This window comes from Leucoraja erinacea, chromosome 38 (assembly GCF_028641065.1).
Source record: "Leucoraja erinacea ecotype New England chromosome 38, Leri_hhj_1, whole genome shotgun sequence".
Classification (NCBI taxonomy): Eukaryota; Metazoa; Chordata; class Chondrichthyes; order Rajiformes; family Rajidae; genus Leucoraja; species Leucoraja erinaceus.
Genome location: NC_073414.1, coordinates 3,263,290 through 3,283,667, shown reverse-complemented (window position 1 = coordinate 3,283,667; position 20,378 = coordinate 3,263,290). Strand labels below are relative to the sequence as shown.

The following is a 20,378-nucleotide window of genomic DNA, read 5'->3' as shown; positions in this document are numbered from 1 at the left end:
CCCAAGATACTGGCCAGAGTTGCCCTCCCCTCCTTTACAATAGAGCTACAGGGATTTTTTTCACATCAAGCTGGAGTGCAGACATTCCATTCAATGCTAGCAAGGATGCAGAGATATTGAATATTGATTTCCCTGGTCAAATAACTCTTACATCCCCTCTCTACCCTTCCCCACCCCACCCTACTAGTTTCACTGTTGTCCTGTTGAGTTTCACGGTCTGTATAACACATTGTCACCTAGCCCACAGCCAACAATGGACCATTGTGGGCTCCACTTTTCCTTGATCGTCCTGCATATCCTTCATTCATTTGTTCCATATATCTCTCTCTCACTCTCTATATCGCAGTCTAGGCCTCTCGTTTCCCCCTCCCCTAACTCTCAAACTGAAGAAGGGTCTCGACCCGAAATGTCACCAATTCATTCTCTCCAGAGTTGCTGCCTGACCCGCTGAGTTACTCCGACATTTTGTGTCTATCTTCGGTTTAAACTAGCAAGGGGGTCACAGTGGCACAGCTGTAGAGTTGCTGCCTCACAGCGCCGGAGACCCGGGTTCGATCCTGACTACGGGTGCTGTCTGTACGGAGTTTGTACGTTCTCCCCGTGACCTGCGTGGGTTTTCTCCGGGAGCTCCGGTTTCCTCCCACACTCCACAGACATACAGGTTTGTAGGTTAAACTCAGCGGGTGCAGCAGCATCTATGGAGCGAAGGAAATAGGCAATGTTTCGGGCCGAAACCCTTCTTCAGACTAGAAGGGTTTCGGCCCGAAACGTTGCCTTTTTCCTTCGCTCCATAGATGCTGCTGCACCCGCTGAGTTTCTCCAGCTTTTTTGTGTACCTTCGATTCTCCAGCATCTGCAGTTCCTTCTTAAACACAGGTTTGTAGGTTAATTGGCTTGGTGTAAATTGAAAATCGTCCCTAGTGTGTTAATATGTGGGTCGTGTTAATATGCGGGGATCGCTGGTCGACTCGGACTGCTCCTGCACCTATTTTCTATGTTTCCATTAGTGGAATCAAGGGATATGGGGAGAAGGCAGGCACGGGTTATTGATTGGGGACGATCAGCCATGATCACAATGAATGGCGGTGCTGGCTCGAAGGGCCGAATGGCCTCCTCCTGTACCTATTTTCTATGACCCGATGGGCCGAAGGGCCTGTTTCCGCGCTGTATCTCTAAATTAAACTAAATAGCATCTGCAGTTCCTCTCTGCACTAATCCAGAATCACTCATTTTGTCTTGTCTCGGCTTGGAGGCCAGTTACAATAATTGTTGTCAAGTCCACACAGACCAGCGACTGTGATGTTACTCTCTATTCCAAAAGAGAAGGGAAGTTTCTCAGCTGGGCATCCTCACCTCTCTCAGACAGTGTGCAATTAGACCTCATTCCTGGAACAGTTAAGAACAGACCACTCCATTAATTCCACCTCCAGAGCTGCCTTGATGGGCAGTGGAAACATTTGAGTCGAATCAAATGGAATATCAGCTACAGGGCACAATGCTGGGATGTGTGTGTGTGTTCTGCAGCCAACAGTTGGTGGAGCAAGGGGGATAATTACAGCCGACTGATCCATTGACATCTGGGTGGCAGATGCCTAGTGAAACCATATCTCAGGCCCTTCCTCCGAGCTAGCCAGGAACCTGCATCTACAGGGCGGCACGGTGGCGCAGCGGTAGAGTTGCTGCCTTACAGCGCTGGAGACCCAGGTTCATAGAAACATAGAAACATAGAAATTAGGTGCAGGAGTAGGCCATTCGGCCCTTCGAGCCTGCACCGCCATTCAATATGATCATGGCTGATCATCCAACTCAGTATCCCGTACCTGCCTTCTCTCCATACCCCCTGATCCCCTTAGCCACAAGGACCACATCTAACTCCCTCTTAAATATAGCCAATGAACTGTGTGGCCTCAACTACCCTCTGTGGCAGAGAGTTCCAGAGATTCACCACTCTCTGTGTGAAAAAAGTTCTTCTCATCTCGGTTTTAAAAGATTTCCCCCTTATCCTTAAGCTGTGGCCCCTTGTCCTGGACTTCCCCCAACATCGGGAACAATCTTCCTGCATCTAGCCTGTCCAACCCCTTAAGAATTTTGTAAGTTTCTATAAGATCCCCTCTCAATCTTCTAAATTCTAAAGGGTATAAACCAAGTCTATCCAGTCTTTCTTCATAAGACAGTCCTGACATCCCAGGAATCAGTCTGGTGAACCGTCTCTGCACTCCCTCTATGGCAATAATGTCCTTCCTCGATCCCAACTACAGGTGCTGTCTGTACAGAGTTTGTACGTTCTCCCCGTGACCTGCGTGGGTTTTCTCCGAGATCTTCAGTTTCCTCCCGTACTCCAAAGACGTACAGGTCTGTAGGTTAATTGGCTTTGTGCAATTGTAAAATTGTCCCTAGTGTGTGTAGGCTAGTGTTAATGTGCGGGGATCGCTGGTCAGTTAGCACGCAACAGTAGCTTTTCACTGTACCTCGCTACACCTGACAATAAACCAAACTAAACGAATAAACTAAATGGTGCAGGAAGGAACTGCAGGTGCTGGTTTAAACCGAAGATAGACACACAAAGCGGGAGTAACTCAGCGGGTCAGGCAGCATCTCTGGAGAGAAGGAATGGGCGACGTTTCGGGTCGAGACCCTTCTCCAGACTGAGAGTCATGGGGTCTACACTCACTTAAGATAACCGCCATGACGGGCGGAGGGGGGGGGGGGGGGGGGGAGAACAAAGGTGAACCTACTGGGGCGAGGGGGGTGAGGGAACAAAGGAGGAATTGGTGCGGGATACTTTGTTACCGGAATGGTACCATTTGGCGCTGCCGTTTCGGCGCCTCTGTTTCGGGGTGTTAGAGTTAGGGTTAGGGTTAGGGTTAGGGTTAGGGTACCACAGCGGTGGGCCAATGGAAACCTATTTCCAAAGTTGTTAACATAAAGCTGATCTCACTTGCAATATCCTTGGCATAGGAACTTCTTGCAGAGGGTGATGAATCTCTGGAATTCACTATCCCGGAGTATTATGAAGCATGGAACACTTTTATTTATCTGGAGGTATTTACAGAGGTTAGGGTTAGGGTTAGGGTTAGGGTTCTGATGAGTACAGATATTATAACTGGAGGCGCCGAAACGTACCCGACCCCTTTGTTACATAGTCAGCCCCCTTTATGTAGCAACTATTTGCATGCCTTGGGTGTTTGCATGCAAAGAATCTCACTGTGACATGTAACAATAAAGTATCCATTCATTCATTCATTCAATCATTCATTCATTCAATCAATCATTCAATTTCAATCATTCAATCAATCATTCATTCATTCATTCATTCATTCATTCAAGCATTCATTCATTCATTCATTCATTTCATTCATTCATTCATTCATTCATCATCATTCAATCATTCAATCATTCAATCATTCATTCAATCATTCAATCATTCATCATTCAATCATTCATTCATTCATTCATTCATATATTCAGCAGAGACATTGTGGGCCGAAGGGCCTGTTCTGGTGCTGTACAGTTTTGTGTTTTATTCAAACGTTAGTTGCAGGGTTAGTGCTTCGGGCTTCTCCCCCTGGCATCTTGTCAATGGTACACAGAGCTGTAGACGTACTTTGCTGAGCTAGATGTCGAGTGATCCTGAGTAATTCCTGATGCCCACAAACTCACCACTCCGATTATATCCCATTGACAGACAGACGTACCACCCAAGAGCGGATTGTCTCTGGCGCTGCAGACTATAGTTTTCCAGCTCGTATTACCGTTATTAAATTATTGCATTTTTGATCATTATATATTATCTGTGTTTTATTGTGTGTATATATACTTGTTGACTGACATAGAACATAACACGGTACATTTTACACTTGGGTAGACAAAAGTGCTGGAGAAACTCAGCGGGTGCAGCAGCATCTATGGAGCGAAGGAAGAAGGGTTTCGGCCCGAAACGTTGCCTATTTCCATCCCTCCATAGATGCTGCTGCACCCGCTGAGTTTCTCCAGCACTTTTGTCTACCTTCGATTTTCCAGCATCTGCAGTTCCTTCTTAAACATTTTTCACTTGGGCTGCTTACAACCCAAAAGTATGAATCTTGCTTTCTCTAACTTTAAGTAACTTGTTCAATCCCCTCCCTCTCCCTATCCCGCCCCACACAAGTCGTTCCAGCTTCAAAGTCATCTTGTTGAGTTTCATTGTCTTTAACTCATTTTCACCTAGTCCCTAGCTAGCAATGGCCTGTTTCCTTCATCATCAGTACATATTGGTATTTCTTTCATTCATTTGTTCCACATCTCTCTATATCACCATCTATAGCTCTCGTTTCCCTCTCCCCTGTCTCTCAGTCTGAAGAAAGGTCTCGACCCAAAACGTCATCTATTCCTTTTCCCCAGAGATGCTGCCTGTCCCGCTGAGTTACTCCAGCTTTTTGTGTCTATCTTCGGTTTAAACCAGCATCTGCAGTTCATTCCTACACAGACAAAGGACAGACTTTGTCTCCTTTGGTGCGGTGGTAGAGTTGCTGCCTTACAGCGCCGGAGACCCGGGTTCAATCCCGACTACGGGTGCTGTCTGTGTGGAGTCTGTACGCTCTCCCCGTGACCTGCGTGGGTTTTCTCCGAGATCTTCACCTTCCAAAGATGTGCAGGTTTATAGGGTAATTGGCTTGGTGTAAATGTAAAAAGTGTCCCTAGGTGTAGGATTGTGCTTGGTTCGTAAATGCCTTCTTCTGCGCTGTAAAAAGTAAACTCCTAAAAATAGTGTGTGTCAGGTTAGTGGTTAGTGTGCGGGGAAAGAAAAAGGTGGCTGTAGTTAGGGCGGACTTGAATGGGGTTAAGAGGGAACTATAGATTCAGTGCCTTCAGTTTCCGCGCAATGTGTCTCTAAACTAAAACTAAATTAATCTAAAAATAAGCAGAAGAAGTCAACGGTTGAACGAGATGGTATCCAGTTTACCAATTGACCACCCCCCCCTCTCCCCACCCCCTCCCCAACAAGCCTCTACCTCTGAAAGAAAAGGTGTCTGTAGCTATGGGGAGAAGGCAGGTGAATGGGGTTAAGAGGGAACTATAGATCAGCCACAATTGAATGGCAGAGTAGACTTGATGGGCCTAATCCTGCTTCTAAAACTTATGAACTTATGAACTGGAACTAATTTTACTCCATTCCTTCCACAGATGCCGCCTGGCCCTCCGAGTTACTCCAGCACTTTGTGCCTTTCTTTGTAAACCAGGATCTGCAGTTCCACGTGTCAACAATGAACTAATTTCATGCCCACTTAATTATACACACTCTTATTGCAACCAGACGCGACTCATGGGAATCCTGTGGCATGTTGATTTACGAGGTGGTTAACATGCCACTCTACGCACCACATCTTGCGAGTGGTCACTGTGTATCCTTATTGTAATTAACAAACGGGGAACGTTGAGAGGATTGAAGTTGCAATGTTCAAAGATGTATATCTGGCTCCACAACACACACTGAACCAAGAACCCCAAACACTGATGAAAAAAACATTATACTCCAGGGTTACGGGGAGAAGGCAGGATAATGGGCAGAGAGGGATATATAGATCAGCCATGGCAGAGTAGGGCCGAATGGCCTAATTCTGCCCCTAGAACTCATTAACTTGGTACTAAGGGTGCCAAAGGTTACACGGAAAAGGCAGAACAATAGGGTTGACCATTGATAGACCAGCCACCTTTGAATGGCAGAGTAGACTTGATGGGCCGAATGGCCCAATTCTGCTCCTAGAACCTATCAACTTGATTAGTAAGGGCATCTTAGAATGAAGGGGAGGCCATTTAAGACTGAGGCGAGAAAAAAACTTTTTTCACCCAGAGAGTTGTGAATTTGTGGAATTCCCTGCCACAGAGGGCAGTGGAGGCCAAGTCACTGGATGGATTTAAGAGAGAGTTAGATAGAGCTCTAGGGGCTAGTGGAGTCAAGGGATATGGGGAGAAGGCAGGCACGGGTTATTGATAGGGGACGATCAGCCGTGATCACAATGAATGGCGGTGCTGGCTCGAAGGGCCGAATGGCCTCCTCCTGCACCTATTTTCTATGTTTCTATGTCAATGTTTACGGGAAGAAGGCAGGAGAATGGGTTGAGAGGGATGGACTGATCATGGATGGATGATGACTCTGTTAGCCCTAAGAGCTAAATCTAACTCTCTCTTGAAAACATCCAGTGAATTGGCCTCCACTGCCTTCTGTGGCAGAGAATTCCACAGATTCGCAACTCCCTGGCTGAAAAGGTTTTTCCTCGTCTCAGTCCTAAATGACCGAACCCCTTATTCTGAAGAAGGGTCACCCATTCCTTCTCCCCAGAGATGCTGCCTGTCCCGCTGAGTTACTCCAGTATTTAGTGTCCATATTCGATATTGGGGAGAGTGTGATGAATGATTGAATGGCGGAGTAGACTTTTCTTTGTCGGGTCTCCGTTGTCGTTGGGCTGCAATGAGGAGCGGCCTCCAACAGGAGAAGACCGGGGACTCTGGTGCCGACGACTCACCTCACCGTCGCGGAGCTGGCCGAGTCCAGAGCGGGTGGAGCGGTGGTGGAGCGCTGCTGCTGCTGCTGCGGCCCGACCTCCGGAGATTCGGAGGCTGCAACTGCGGGTCTGGTGGACGGCGGCACCGGGAGCCCGCGGGTCCCTGGAGGGAGACCGCTTTTCAGGGCTCCCGCAACGGCGACTTCTCCCGCCCAAGTTGCGGGGTCGAAGAGCTCCTGGAGCGGGGCCTTACAGCACCGCCCCGCGCGGCTTGGAATGGCCGCGGGACTCTGCGAGCGCACGCCGGGGGCTCTAACATCAAGAACCGGTGTGCGACCTCGCACCACCCGGCGTGGCTTTAATGGCCGTGGGACAATCGCCATCGCCAGCCGGGGGCTTTGACTTTGACTCTGTCATCGGGGGGGAGAGTGCAGTGGAGAGATAAGTTTTTTTGGCCTTCCATCACAGCAATGTGATGGATGTTTATGTAAATTATGTTTGTAATGTATGGCTGCAGAAACGTCATTTCGTTTGGACCTCAAGGGGTCCAAATGACAAATAAATTGAATTGAACTTGATGGCCAAATGGCCTAATTCTGTCCTGGAACTCATATCAACATATCTCTTATTGAACTTATTGCGCACCTTTTCAGCATCCTTAACCCTGAGGTACATGAGGACAGACAGTTATGAAAACTTTGACCTACTTCTGCTTTTGATGTATCCCAAGCAGCCCTTCAGCTCGTGCAGTGAAATGGACTTGCTGCCGTTGAGGTCGCAGTATTCAATGAACTTCCTGGTGCACCTTCTGGGCGTTGCCTTTTTCCTCAGGTAGACCTTGAGGGTCCTCAGCTCCTTCTCGGAGATCTCGTCGTTGAGGTCCTTGTCCAGCCGGCCAAAGTACCAGCGAATGGCGCGGTCTTGCAGCATAAAGCCGGCCGATCTTTCCGCCACGCTGCGGGGAAACAGAGAAGACGCGCGGCCTTTAGCAAGCACGGAGGACCATTCACTGCGCCGATCACGTTCATCGCAAGCGAAGTGTACCTCGTCCACGTTAGATGGGAGCCAGCCTGGGCCATGTCCATAACGAGGGACTTCAGCAGTCCGGTGACAAACTCAGTCTTCTTGCCACCTGGGCAACCTGTAACACACCAAACACCAGCTGGTCAAAGCCACGCTCTCCCCAATATCGAAGGTGGACACTACATACTGGAGTAACTCAGCGGGACAGGCAGCATCTCTGGAGAGAAGGGATGGGTGACCCTTCTTCAGAATAAGGGGTTCGGCCATTTAGGACTGAGACGAGGAAAAACCTTTTCAACCAGGGAGTTGCGAATCTGTGGAATTCTCTGCCACAGAAGGCAGTGGAGGCCAATTCACTGGATGTTTTCAAGAGAGAGTTAGATTTAGCTCTTAGGGCTAACGGAGTCAAGGGCATTTTTTTTAATTGTACCGCTGCTGGCAAATTCATTTCACTTGCATCCTATAGAAACTTACAAAATTCTTAAGGGGTTGGACAGGCTAGATGCAGGAAGATTGTTCCCGATGTTGGGGAAGTCCAGAACAAGGTGTCACAGTTTAAGGATAAGAGGGAAATCTTTTAGGACCAAGATGAGAAAATCATTTTTTACACAGAGAGTGGTGAATCTGTGGAATTCTCTGCCAAAGAAGGTAGTTGAGGCCACAGTTCATTGGCTATATTTAAGAGGGAGTTAGATGTGGCCCTTGTGGCTAAAGGCATCAGGGGGTATGGAGAGAAGGCAGGGATGGGATACTGAGTTGGATGATCAGCCATGATCATATTGAATGGCGGTGCTGGCTCGAAGGGCCGAATGGCCTACTCCTGCACCTGTTTTCTATGTTTCTATGAATTCCACAGATTCACCACCCTCGGGCTATAGAAGCTCCTCCCTATCTCCATTGTGAAGCCATGTCCTTTTATTCTGAGGCTGTGTCCTGTGGTCCCAGGCCCTCCTAGTACTCCATGTCCACTCTATTCCAGGTCCCATCATCCAAACATCTCCTCTGCACCTTCTCCGCATCCTTGGACAAGATGCTGACGGAACCACTACTTACCCTGGAGCTTCCTGTCCCTGAAGAGGGGGCCCATCTCCGCGATCTTGGACCGAGCACCACTCCCGCAGTTGGGGGTCTGGTTGCTGCAGGGATAAGAGCAGAGTTGTAGCCTGGTTGGCCTCCAAGTGGATGTCAGATCTCAGTGTGACTTCAGGGCTGGATTCTCCCACTAGTTTGCCAATAGATAGGATGCAAGATGGAGCCCAACTCCCTCCATCACGCCTGCATCATTAGCGGCACGATGGCGCAGTGTTAGACTTGCTGCCTCACAGCGTCAGAGACCCGGGTTCGATCCCGACTACGGGCGCTGTCTGTACGGAGTTTGTACGTTCTCCCCGTGGGTTTTCTCCGAGATCTTCGGTTTCCTCCCACACTCCAAAGACGTACAGGTTTGTAAGTTAATTGGCTTTGTGTGAATGTTAAATTGTCCCTAGTGTGTGTAGGGTGGTGCTAGTATGTCGGACACGGTGGGCCGAAGGGCCTGTTTCCGCTCTGTGTCTGCAAACTAAAGGGCCTGTCCCACTTGGGCATTATCTGCGCAGGGTGGGAGATTGCAACCTTCACGTGGTCCGCCCTGTTTCAACGCATGCAATCAACTTGGCGTGCCCAATCAAATACCATAAGTCCTGGGATGTCAGGACTTTCATATGAAGAAAGACTGGATAGACTCGGCTTGTACGCGCTAGAATTTAGAAGATTGAGCGGGGATCTTATAGAAACTTACAAAATTCTTAAGGTGTTGGACAGGCTAGATGCAGGAAGATTGTTCCCGATGTTGGGGAAGTCCAGAACAAGGGGTCACACAGTTTAAGGATAAAGGGGAAATCTTTTAGGACCGAGATGAGAAAAAGAAAATTCACACAGAGAGTGGTGAATCTGTGGAACTCTCTGCCACAGAAGGTAGTTGAGGCCACACAGTTCATTGGCTATATTTAAGAGGGAGTTAGATGTGGCCCTTGTGGATAAAGGGATCAGGGGGTATGGAGAGAAGGCAGGTACAGGATACTGAGTTGGGTGATCAGCCATGATCATATTGAATGGCGAATGGTGCAGGCTCGAAGGGCTGAAGGGCCTCTACTCCTGCACCTATTGTCTATGTTTCTATGGTTCTAAGTTGTCCGACAACTTTAGGCTGTGCACGCCACACGCAAGAAGAAGTAAATTGCGTGTCACGCAGGTGGGGCACGAAGATTTTGTGAATCCCGAAAGCCTACATCACCACGAACCATACGCGCGTAATGTACGCATCACGTATGCACGTCACGTCAGGCGTCGTGACGAGACAATGATGTCTCGTAAAAGACGCGCAAATAACGCCCATGTGGGACAGGCCCTTCAACTAATCTAACCCGACCCGACCCAAGCATCAGAGCAACGACTGTTCACTCTGTCGGTCGTGATACAAGATCTCCCCCCGTCCCCGCCATGCCGACGTGCGTGCCCGCTCACCGTGCCGTGGTGCCTTGAATCGGGTGTCCGGTGTTGACCTGCACACACCAGCAGTAACCGGTGGCTTGGTGGCACTGTACCTCCCTGTACAGACCCGCGGAGCTGCACTGCGGCACAAACGCACCCTCGTACTGATGCTGCTTCGCCTCCTCGATGGCAGCGTGCCGCTCCTGCTCGCACGACACCGGCTGGTCTAACGGCGGGACGAGAAAGCACACGGGTAAATGCTCAACTCCACGCGTGGGAAGGGAACTGCAGATGCCGGCTTTTAGATAGACACTAACAAACTGGACGAACTCGGCGGGACAGGCAGCATCTCTGGAGAGAAGGAGTTGCTGAGTATTTATGCCCCTGTCCCACTTAGGAAACCTGAACGGAAACCTCTGGAGACTTTGCGACCCACCCAAGGTTTCCGTGCGGTTCCCGGAGGTTTTTGTCAGTCTCCCTACCTGCTTCCACTACCTGCAACCTCCGGCAACCACCTGCAACCTCCGGCAACCACCTGCAACCTCCGGCAACCACCTGCAACCTCCGGCAAACCACCTGCAACCTCTGGCAACCACCTGCAACCTCCGGGAACCGCACGGAAACCTTGGGTTGGGTGCAAAATCTCCAGAGGTTTCCGTTCAGGTTTCCTAAGTGGGACAGGGGCATTTAACTCAGCGAGATCCCAACCTAATGAGTCACCTGTCCAAATTCTCCTGAGATGCTGCCTGGACCATTGAGTTACTCCAGCACTCTGGGTCTTTTTTTAAATTTTCCCATATTGTTAACCTGAATTATCCAGTACTTTGTCCTTATTTGTAAACCAGCATCTGCAATTCTTGGCGATGCTGAGCGCCCTCCGCAGACAGCGCTTGCTTTGGACAGACTCAATGGAGGGGAGCGAGGAACCGGTGATGCGTTGGGCAATTTTCACCACCCTCTGCAATGCCTTCCGGTCGGAGACAGAGCAGTTGCCATACCATCACATTGAATGGCGGTGCTGGCTCGAAGGGCCGAATGGCCTCTACTCCTGCACCTATAATCTATTGTGACGAATTACACACTCACCCAGCTTGGTGCTGCGGTTGGACTTGGCATCTCTGATGAACAGGAACCAGAGGGCCGGGTAAGTCAGCTCTGCAGAAGAAATTCAGGATGTTATAAGGTGGGAGACAGTCTCTCTGCCCCCTTGGGCCACTCACTCCTTCCCTTACCCCTCTACACAATCTTTATTTCGAAGACCGAGCGGCGAATTCTCCAAGACGGTCAAATGAACCAGTTTTGAAATCTTCGCTTCCATCCACCATATGGGAAATCCACAAAGAACTGCAGATGCTAGAATCTCCAGTAAACAAGACAAAATGCAGGAGGAACAAAGTTGGGGGGTGAGTCCAGAACCAGGGGTCACAGTTTAATAATAAGGGGTAGGACTGAGAGGCATAGAAACATAGAAACATAGAAGGATCTCGACCCAAAACCAAGTTGGCATTCTGGGCTAGTCCCAGTTGCCTTCAATTGACCCATCTCCATCCAAACCTTTGATAAGACACGAAAAGCTGGAGGACCTCAGCGGGACAGGCAGCATCTCTGGAGAGACCCGAAATGTCACCCATTCCTTCTCTCCAGAGATGCTGCCTGTCCCGCTGATAGAAACATAGAAAATAGGTGCAGGAGTAGGTCATTCGACCCCCTGATCCCTTTAGCCACAAGGGCCACATCTAACTCCCTCTTAAATACAGCCAATGAACTGTGGCCTCAACTACCTTCTGTGGCAGAGAATTCCACAGATTCACCACTCTCTGTGTAAAAAAATGATTTTCTCATCTCGGTCCTAAAAGACTTCCTCCTTATCCTTAAACTGTGACCCCTTGTTCTGGACTTCCCCAACATAGAAACATAGAAAATAGGTGCAGGAGTAGAGGCCATTCGGCCCTTCGAGCCTGCACCGCCATTCGATATGATCATGGCTGATCATCCACAATCAGTATCCTGTACCTGCCTTCTCTCCATAACCCCCGATCCCTTTAGCCACAAGGGCCACATCTAACTCCCTCTTAAATATAGCCAACGAATTGTGGCCTCAACTAGTTTCTGTGGCAGAGAATTCCACAGATTCACCACTCTCTGTGTGGAATTTTTTTTTTCTTCCACACAGGAACAAAATGAGGAAAAACCACTGCGTCGCTAATGTTTTTAACGATGGTGATGATGAACAGGGACTAGAAAATGCAGTCACACAGAGACTGGGTGCATGTTAGCTTGCTTCTGGCAGGCACTAGGGGATATTCAGTCTCCAGGCTGGTACAAGGTCCATGTACACCGAGTAAGCTTTTCGCGATGTCCACTTCTTCAGAAGGTGAAGAATGAGGAAGAAACCCCTTCTTTCACAGGGCTTGAACCTTGAGCATAAAACATCGTGCTGGAGTTATGGATGCAGCCCAGATCTGCGCACTGTAGATGGCTTGATTGTATTCGAGACTCGTTTAGTTTAGTTAGGTTTAGTTTAGTTCAGAGATACAGCATGGAAACAGGCCCTTCGGCCCACCGGCTCCGTGCCGACCAGCGATCCCTGCAAATTAATACAATCCTGCACCCTCTAGGGACATTTCTTTTACATTTACTAAGCCAATTAACCTGCAAACCTGTACGTCTTTGGAGTGGAATGGTTCAGTTTAGTCTGTGGAATTCTCTGTGGAGGCCGGTTCTCTGGATACTTTCAAGATAGGGCTCTTGAAGATAGTGGAGTCAGGGGATATGGGGAGAAGGCAGGAACTGGGTACTGATTGGGGATGATCAGCCATGATCACAGTGAATTGCGGTGCTGGCTCGAAGGGCCGAACGGCCTCTACTCCTGCACCTATTGTCTATTGATTGTCATTGATTGTCACGTGTACAAAGGTACAGTGAAAAGCTTTTGTTGCGTGCTAACCAGTCAGCGGAAAGACGACACCTAATTGCTGCCTGGTGCTGGTCAGATGCTGCCTGACCCGCTGAGTTCCTCCAGTACTTTGTGTTTGCTCAAGATTGCAGCGTCTGCAGTTCCTTGTGTCGTCACTCCAACTGATGGAGAAATCGCAAGTAACTCACCTGGATTTTTGGAGGTCAGAAGGGCATCTTTATGCTTCTCCTCCGCTGGTTTCTGCTTGGGACCATCCACTGCTCCACCTGTTTGGGTGAGAATCCAGTCAGAAAACCCAGCTGGAAGTTTCTTTTGAGCTAACAAGGGTCAAGAGTGTCTTATTTCTCCTATGTACCAAAACAGAACAATGGAATTCTTACTTGCAGCAGCACCACAGGTCTTTAAACACAGTCTGTAGCATAAGACCTAAGACTTTTGCCTCCATCACAGTGAGGAGATGCTGGGTGGATATATGTGTTTATTGTTGTTTTCATTGTATTATATGTATGACTGCTGCAATTTCGTTCAGACTTCGGTCTGAATGACAATAAAGGCTATCTATCTATCTATCTATCTATCTATCTATCTATCTATCTATCTATCCATCTATCCATCTATCCATCCATCCATCCATCTATCCATCCATCTATCCATCCATCTATCCATCCATCTATCCATCCATCTATCCATCTATCTATCCATCTATCTATCCATCTATCTATCTATCTATCTATCTATCTATCTATCTATCCATCTATCTATCCATCTATCTATCCATCTATCTATCTATCCATCTATCTATCCATCCATCCATCCATCCATCCATCTATCTATCCATCCATCCATCTATCTATCTATCTATATCTATCTATCTATCCATCTATCTATCCATCTATCTATCCATCCATCTATAATAGTGAAACAAACACAAACATCGTTCAATATATAAAAAGAACATGAGTGCACCCCGGCCACTCCCTTTCCCCCCCCCTCTCCCATCGGGCAAAAGGTATCGAAGTGTGTAAACGCACACTTCCAGATTACAATGGCCTTTATTATTGCTACTTTTTTTTGCATATCTTTCATTCATTTGTTCGATATCTCTCTACATCGCCGTCTCCATCTCTCGTTTCCCTCTCCCCCAACTCTCGGTCGGAAGAAGGGTCTCGAACCAAAGTGTTACCCATTCCTTCTCTCCAGGGATGCTGCCTGTCCCGCTGAGTTGTTCCAGCTTCTTTTGTCTGCCTTCAGTTTGTAGTTGCCTCCTACACAATTTGCAAGGAGATTTGCAAACCCGGTCATTAGGTGGCTGAGGAAGCAGTTCCCCAGGGGCTCACCGTCTCCGCCTTAAGAGCCGTTCCTCGTCTCAAATGCTCAACCACAAGTAAGACACCGATCACTAGTTGACCGCCCTCTATTGAGAAGGTGGCGGAGAGAACGTTCCCCACCAGAATGCACTTCTGGGTCGAGTTATGTTTGCCTTTGTGTGTGTGTGTGGGCATGTGGAATGCTCTTTGTACAAGTCTCTCTCTCTCAGTCTCTCTCTCTCCCTCTCTCATCTCTCAAGGCTCTCTCTCTCTCTTTCTCTCCCTCTCTCGTCTCTCAACTCTCTCTCTCATCTCTCTCTCGTCTCTCTCTCAACCCTCTCTCTCAATTCAATTTCAATTTAAAAACTTCATTGGCATGATAAAAACATTGTTATATTGCCAAAGTATAAAACATGACATACATATTTAAAATGCATAAGTATAAATACAAGTATACAGTGCATGGATAGATATGTTCCTGTACATAAACTCGCAATAGGCCTATAGCCCTTTATTGATGCTACACGTTCTTGCAGCTGTAAGCAGTGCAACACAATAGCAAGTTTACCAATTCAATATTACAAAAGTGAAATCATATATGAAAATATATATTAGGCACTTTGGTGCCATATGACTGTACTTACTTCTAATAAAATAAAATATTTTAAAAAAAGCAATTCAATATTAATTTCTTAGTGTCAGTTAATGTCAATTAGTGTGTGCGTACATACGTGCGTACAACTCTCTCTCTCCCTCTCTCTCTCTCTCGTCCCTCTCTCTCTCTCTCGTCTCTCTCGTTCATTCTCTCTCTCATCTCTCATCTCTCTCTCAGTCTCTCTTTCAGTCTCTCTCTCAGTCCCTCTCCCTCTCCCTTTCCCCCCCCCCTCCCTCCCTCCTCCCTCTCTCCTCCCCCTCTCCTCCCTCTTCCCAAATACATTTGACAGCTTGTTTCAATTCTATTACCCATTCACTCCCCAGCTACAACTATTTAATTTGTTAACTCAGTAGCATGCGTTGGCCACTACAAGATGCAGCGTGGATGGCAAGTACACACCAGCAGGTACCTACCCGTGCCTTTGTTACGAGTCATTGTTCTTCTCGTAGCTCGGAGCTTGATGCCTTGTTCTGGGATCAGAGAAGAAAATGATTGAAAAGACTCTCCTAATGAGGTTAGTAATATCTATCCAGAGATGCTGCCTGTCCTGCTAGGCTACTCCAGCATCAACTGTCTATTCCACCCACTACCCAGTTGACTGGTCTGAAGCAGGAAAAAACTTCAACAGGCAATTTGCAAGAAAGGAGAAGACACAAAATGCTGAAATAACTCAGCGAGTCAGGCAGCATCTCTGGAGAGAAGGAATGGGCGATGTTTCATGTCTGAAGGAGGGTGTCGTTCCGAAACGTCACCTATTCCTTCTCTCCAGAGATGCTGCCTGACCCACTGAGTTACTCCAGCACTTTGTGTCTACCTTTGGTGTAAACCAGCATCTGCCGTTCCTTCCAATACATTTCAAGGTGCTTGGTCCACGACAGGTCTTTACCTGCTACCAAGACATCTCGGGATATCTAAATCTAAATTTAAATGTTATTAAAACTTAAATGTTATTTAAGTTATGACATCGGATGGAAGCTGCGTACCAAATCTCGTTGCACTTCTGTGCAGACAATAAAATATATTATTATTATTATTAATATTATTATTTACTCAGTTTAAAACACAGCCCATTCCTTCTCTCCAGAGATGCTGCCTCACCCGCTGAGTTACTCCAGCTTTTTGTGTCTATCTTGGCTCAAAAAGGCTGGCAGGGACATCAAGGACCCACACCATCCTGGCCACACACTCATCTCCCCGCTACCTTCAGGTAGAAGGTACAGGAGCCTGAAGACTGCAACGTCCAGGTTCAGGAATAGCTACTTCCCCACAGCCATCAGGCTATTAAACCTGGCTCGGACAAAACTCTGAACATTAATAACCCATTATCTGTTATTTGCACTTTATCAGTTTATTTATTCGTGTGCGTATATATTTATATAATGGTATATTCTTAAGGGGTTGGACAGGCTAGATGCAGGAAGATTATTCCCGATGTTGGGGAAGTCCAGAACAAGGGGTCACACAGTTTAAGGATAAGAGGGAAATCTTTCGGGACTGAGATGAGGAAAACATTTTTCACACAGAGAGTGGTGAATCTGTGGAACTCTCTGCCACAGAAGGCAGTTGAGGCCACAGTTCATTGGCTATATTTAAGAGGGAGTTAGATGTGGCCCTTGTGGCTAAAGGGATCAGGGGGTATGGAGAGAAGGCAGGGATGGGATACTGAGTTGGATGATCATATTGAATGGCGGTGCAGGCTCGAAGGGCCGAATGGCCTACTCCTGCACCTATTTTCTATGTTTCTATATGGACACGCTGATCTGTTCTGTATTCATGCCTACTGTGTTCTGTTGTGCTGAAGCAAAGCAAGAATTTCATTGTCCTATCCGGGACACATGACAATAAACTCTCTTGACTTGACTGTTGACTTGACTTGAGCACGTGTGGTACCTGAGCAGGTTGGAGTCTGGTTGTGGACTGATGATCCGCTGACTGGTTTCCCCTCTGGTGTTACGCACCAGCAGTATCCTGTCAACTTGTGGCACTGAACCTATTAAAGCAGAGACGAAGGCGTGAGCCACAAGGTCATAAGTGGTCGGAGCCCCAACGCGGAGGGCGCAACCACTGGCTACGGGAGCCAAGATCGCCCCCCGTCAACGGAAGGCTCGAGGCCCCCGACTGCGGGAGAACAAAGTATGGAAGAGATTTCACTCTTTTTTCCATCGAGGGGATCTATCGCAGTCGCTGCCTCAAAAAGGCTGGCAGTATCATCAAGGACCCACACCATCCTGGCCACACACTCATCTCCCTGCTACCTTCAGGTAGAAGGTACAGGAGCCTGAAGACTGCAACAACCAGGTTCAGGAATAGCTACTTTCCCACAGCCATCAGGCTATTAAACCTGGCTCGGACAAAACTCTGATTATTAATAACCCATTATCTGTTATTTGTGGTGGATGTGGAACAGCATCCCCTTTCCCATCAGAACTGCCCCCTCCATCGACTCCTTCAAGTCCAGACTAAAATCTTATCTATACTCCCAAGCCTTTCCTGACGTCCACTGAGCGAGGGCTATATGTATATATGTATGTAGTCTGTTTGTTTATACTAGTCTTATAACAAATGTAAAGCACTTTGGCCAACGAGAGTTGTTTTTTAAATGTGCTATATAAATAAATGTGACTTGACTTGACTTGAAGGAACGTCCTTGAATTCGGAGGTTGTGCCCTCTGGTCCTAGACTCTCCCACTAGTGGAAACATCATCTCCACTTCCACTCTATCTAGGCCTTTCACTATTCGGGAAGTTTCAATGAGGGGGCCCCTCATCCTTCTGCAGGCCCAGGGGCATCAAGCGCTCATCGTATGTTAACCCAGCAGCCACATTACCTGTGCAAAGGTACCGTCCTCATTACATTCTGGTACGATGATGGAGTCCGTAGCCTTCCGAGTCTGAGCCAGTGCCTGGGCCCGGTCTTCCTGGCATCTTACTTTAGCCCTGTCTGAAAGACAGAGAGACCTCGTTTAGTGTCCCTGCATTCACAGCCTCTCCCATCATTACAGCAATCTCTAGGGTTGGTCGATCGACAGGGGAGCGGGTAGAGCTGCTGCCTCACAGCGCCAGAGACCCAGGATCCATCCCGACCACGGGTGCTGTCTGTACGGAGTTTGCACGTTCTCCCCGTGACCTGCGTGGGTTTTCTCCGAGATCTTCAGTTTCCTCCCACACTCCAAAGTCGTGCAGGTTTGTAGGTTAATTGGCTTGGTGTAAATGTAAAATTGTCCCTAGTGTGTGTAGGGTAGTGTAATGCCCCTGTCCCACTTAGGAAACCTGAACGGAAACCTCTGGAGACTTTGCGCCCCACCCAAGGTTCCCGGAGGTTGCAGGTGGTTGCCGGAGGTTGCAGGTAGTGGAAGCAGGTAGGGAGACTGACAAAAACCTCCGGGAACCGCACGGAAACCTTGGTTGGGGCACAAAGTCTCCAGAGGTTTCCGTTCGGGTTTCCTAAGTGGGACAGGGCCATATTAGTGAGCGGGGATCGCTGGTCGGTGCGGACACGGTGGCACAGCGGTAGAGTTGCTGCCTTACAGCAAAATGCAGCGCCAGAGACCCGGGTTCGATCCCGACTACGGGTGCTGTCTGTACGGAGTTTGCACGTTCTCCCCGCGACCTGCGTGGGTTTTCTCCGAGATCTTCGGTTTCCTCCCACACTCCAAAGCCATAGAGGGAGTGCAGAGACGGTTCACCAGACTGATTCCTGGGATGTCAGGACTGTCTTATGAAGAAAGACTGGATAGACTTGGTTTATACTCTCTAGAATTTAGAAGATTGAGAGGGGATCTTATAGAAACTTACAAAATTCTTAAGGGGTTGGACAGGCTAGATGCAGGAAGATTGTTCCCGATGTTAGGGAAGTCCAGGACAAGGGGTCACAGCTTAAGGATAAGGGGAAATCCTTTAAAACCGGATGAGAAGAACTTTTTGAACGCAGAGAGTGGTGAATCTCTGGAACTCTCTGCCACAGAGGATAGTTGCGGCCAGTTCATTGGCTATATTTAAGAGGGAGTTAGATGTGGCCCTGGTGGCTAAGGGGATCAGGGGGTATGGAGAGAAGGCAGGTACGGGATACTGAGTTGGATGATCAGCCATGATCATATTGAATGGCGGTGCAGGCGCGAAGGGCCGAATGGCCTACTCCTGCACCTAATGTCTATGTTTCTATGTTTCTATGTACAGGTTTGTAGGTTAATTCGCTTGGATTAATGGGCTTGGTGTAAATGTAAAATTGTCCAAGTTGGCGATGGGCAGAGTACTGCCCTGCCGACTACAAAATTCAGAAGGTTCAGAAGGACTCGGTGGGCCGAAGGGCCTGTTTCCACGCTGTATCTCTAAACTAAACAAGAGGTCGGTTCAATAATGAGCCAAGGAGAAGACTGGTCTTACATAGAAACATAGAAATTAGGTGCAGCAGTAGAGGCCATTCGGCCCTTCGAGCCTGCACCGCCATTCAATATGATCATGGCTGATCATCCAACTCAGTATTCCGTACCTGCCTTCTCTCCATACCCCCTGATCCCCTTAGCCACAAGGGCCACATCTAACTCCCTCTTAAATATAGCCAATGAACTGGCCTCAACTACCCTCTGTGGCAGAGAGTTCCAGAGATTCACCACTCTCTGTGTGAAAAAAGTTCTTCTCATCTCGGTTTTAAAGGATTTCCCCCTTATCCTTAAGCTGTGACCCCTTGTCCTGGACTTCCCTAACATCGGGAACAATCTTCCTGCATCTAGCCTGTCCAACCCCTTAAGAATTTTGTAAGTTTCTATAAGATCCCCTCTCAATCTCCTAAATTCTAGAGAGTATAAACCAAGTCTATCCAGTCTTTCCTCAAGACAGTCCTGACATCCCAGGAATCAGTCTGGTGAACCGTCTCTGCACTCCCTCTATGGCAATAATGTCCTTCCTCAGATTTGGAGACCAAAACTGTACGCAAATTTGAGTCTTCAGTTGACTCAAATTCTTGGAAGAAATATGAGATGGCATTGACGAAAAGGAATTTCAGAATTAAGATACATTTAGATTGCGGTCATTTTCTTTCTCATCATGTCAGGCACGGCACTTATTTCACAACCTTAAAGGAACAAAAACATCGAGATGGTTTCAAATGACAGAATCAGACAGAATTTGATACTCAAGGACCTGGGAGAATATTAAAACAAATGGTCAAAAGGTAAGATGCAAGTCAAAGTTCATATTCAGAGCTATACAGCACAGATACAGGCCCTTCGGCCCACCTTGCCCATGCCGACCAAGTAATTGCATTTGCCTGCATTCGGGGGATGTGGGCATTCGGGGGATGTGGGCATTCGGGGGAGAAGGCAGGAGAATGGTGTTAGGAGGGAGATAGATCAGCCTTGACTGAATGGTGGAATAGACTTGATGGGCCGAATGGCCTAATTCCGCTCCTAGCAGGTACATTGACAGGACACCTGCACGCCTTTGGAGTGTAGGTTGAAACCGGAGAACCGGAGAAAACCCACGTGGTCACAGGAAGAACATCCTCTGACTGAGGAGATGCCTCCTCGC

General features: G+C 48.0%; 1 protein-coding gene across 1 annotated transcript in view; it reads right to left on the bottom strand.

Annotated features, from left to right (window-relative positions):
* LOC129714140 (SPARC-related modular calcium-binding protein 1-like) overlaps positions 1-20,378 on the bottom strand; it is a 73,391-nt gene that overhangs the window by 22,631 nt on the left and 30,382 nt on the right. The window contains exons 3-11 of the mRNA XM_055663629.1: positions 17,681-17,793; positions 16,744-16,843; positions 15,267-15,323; positions 13,080-13,157; positions 11,061-11,129; positions 10,008-10,200; positions 8,559-8,641; positions 7,527-7,623; positions 7,190-7,437 (exon numbers count right to left, since the gene is read on the bottom strand). Coding sequence (XP_055519604.1) covers positions 7,190-7,437; positions 7,527-7,623; positions 8,559-8,641; positions 10,008-10,200; positions 11,061-11,129; positions 13,080-13,157; positions 15,267-15,323; positions 16,744-16,843; positions 17,681-17,793 — 1,038 coding nt within the window. The remainder of the gene's footprint in view (positions 1-7,189; positions 7,438-7,526; positions 7,624-8,558; positions 8,642-10,007; positions 10,201-11,060; positions 11,130-13,079; positions 13,158-15,266; positions 15,324-16,743; positions 16,844-17,680; positions 17,794-20,378) is intronic.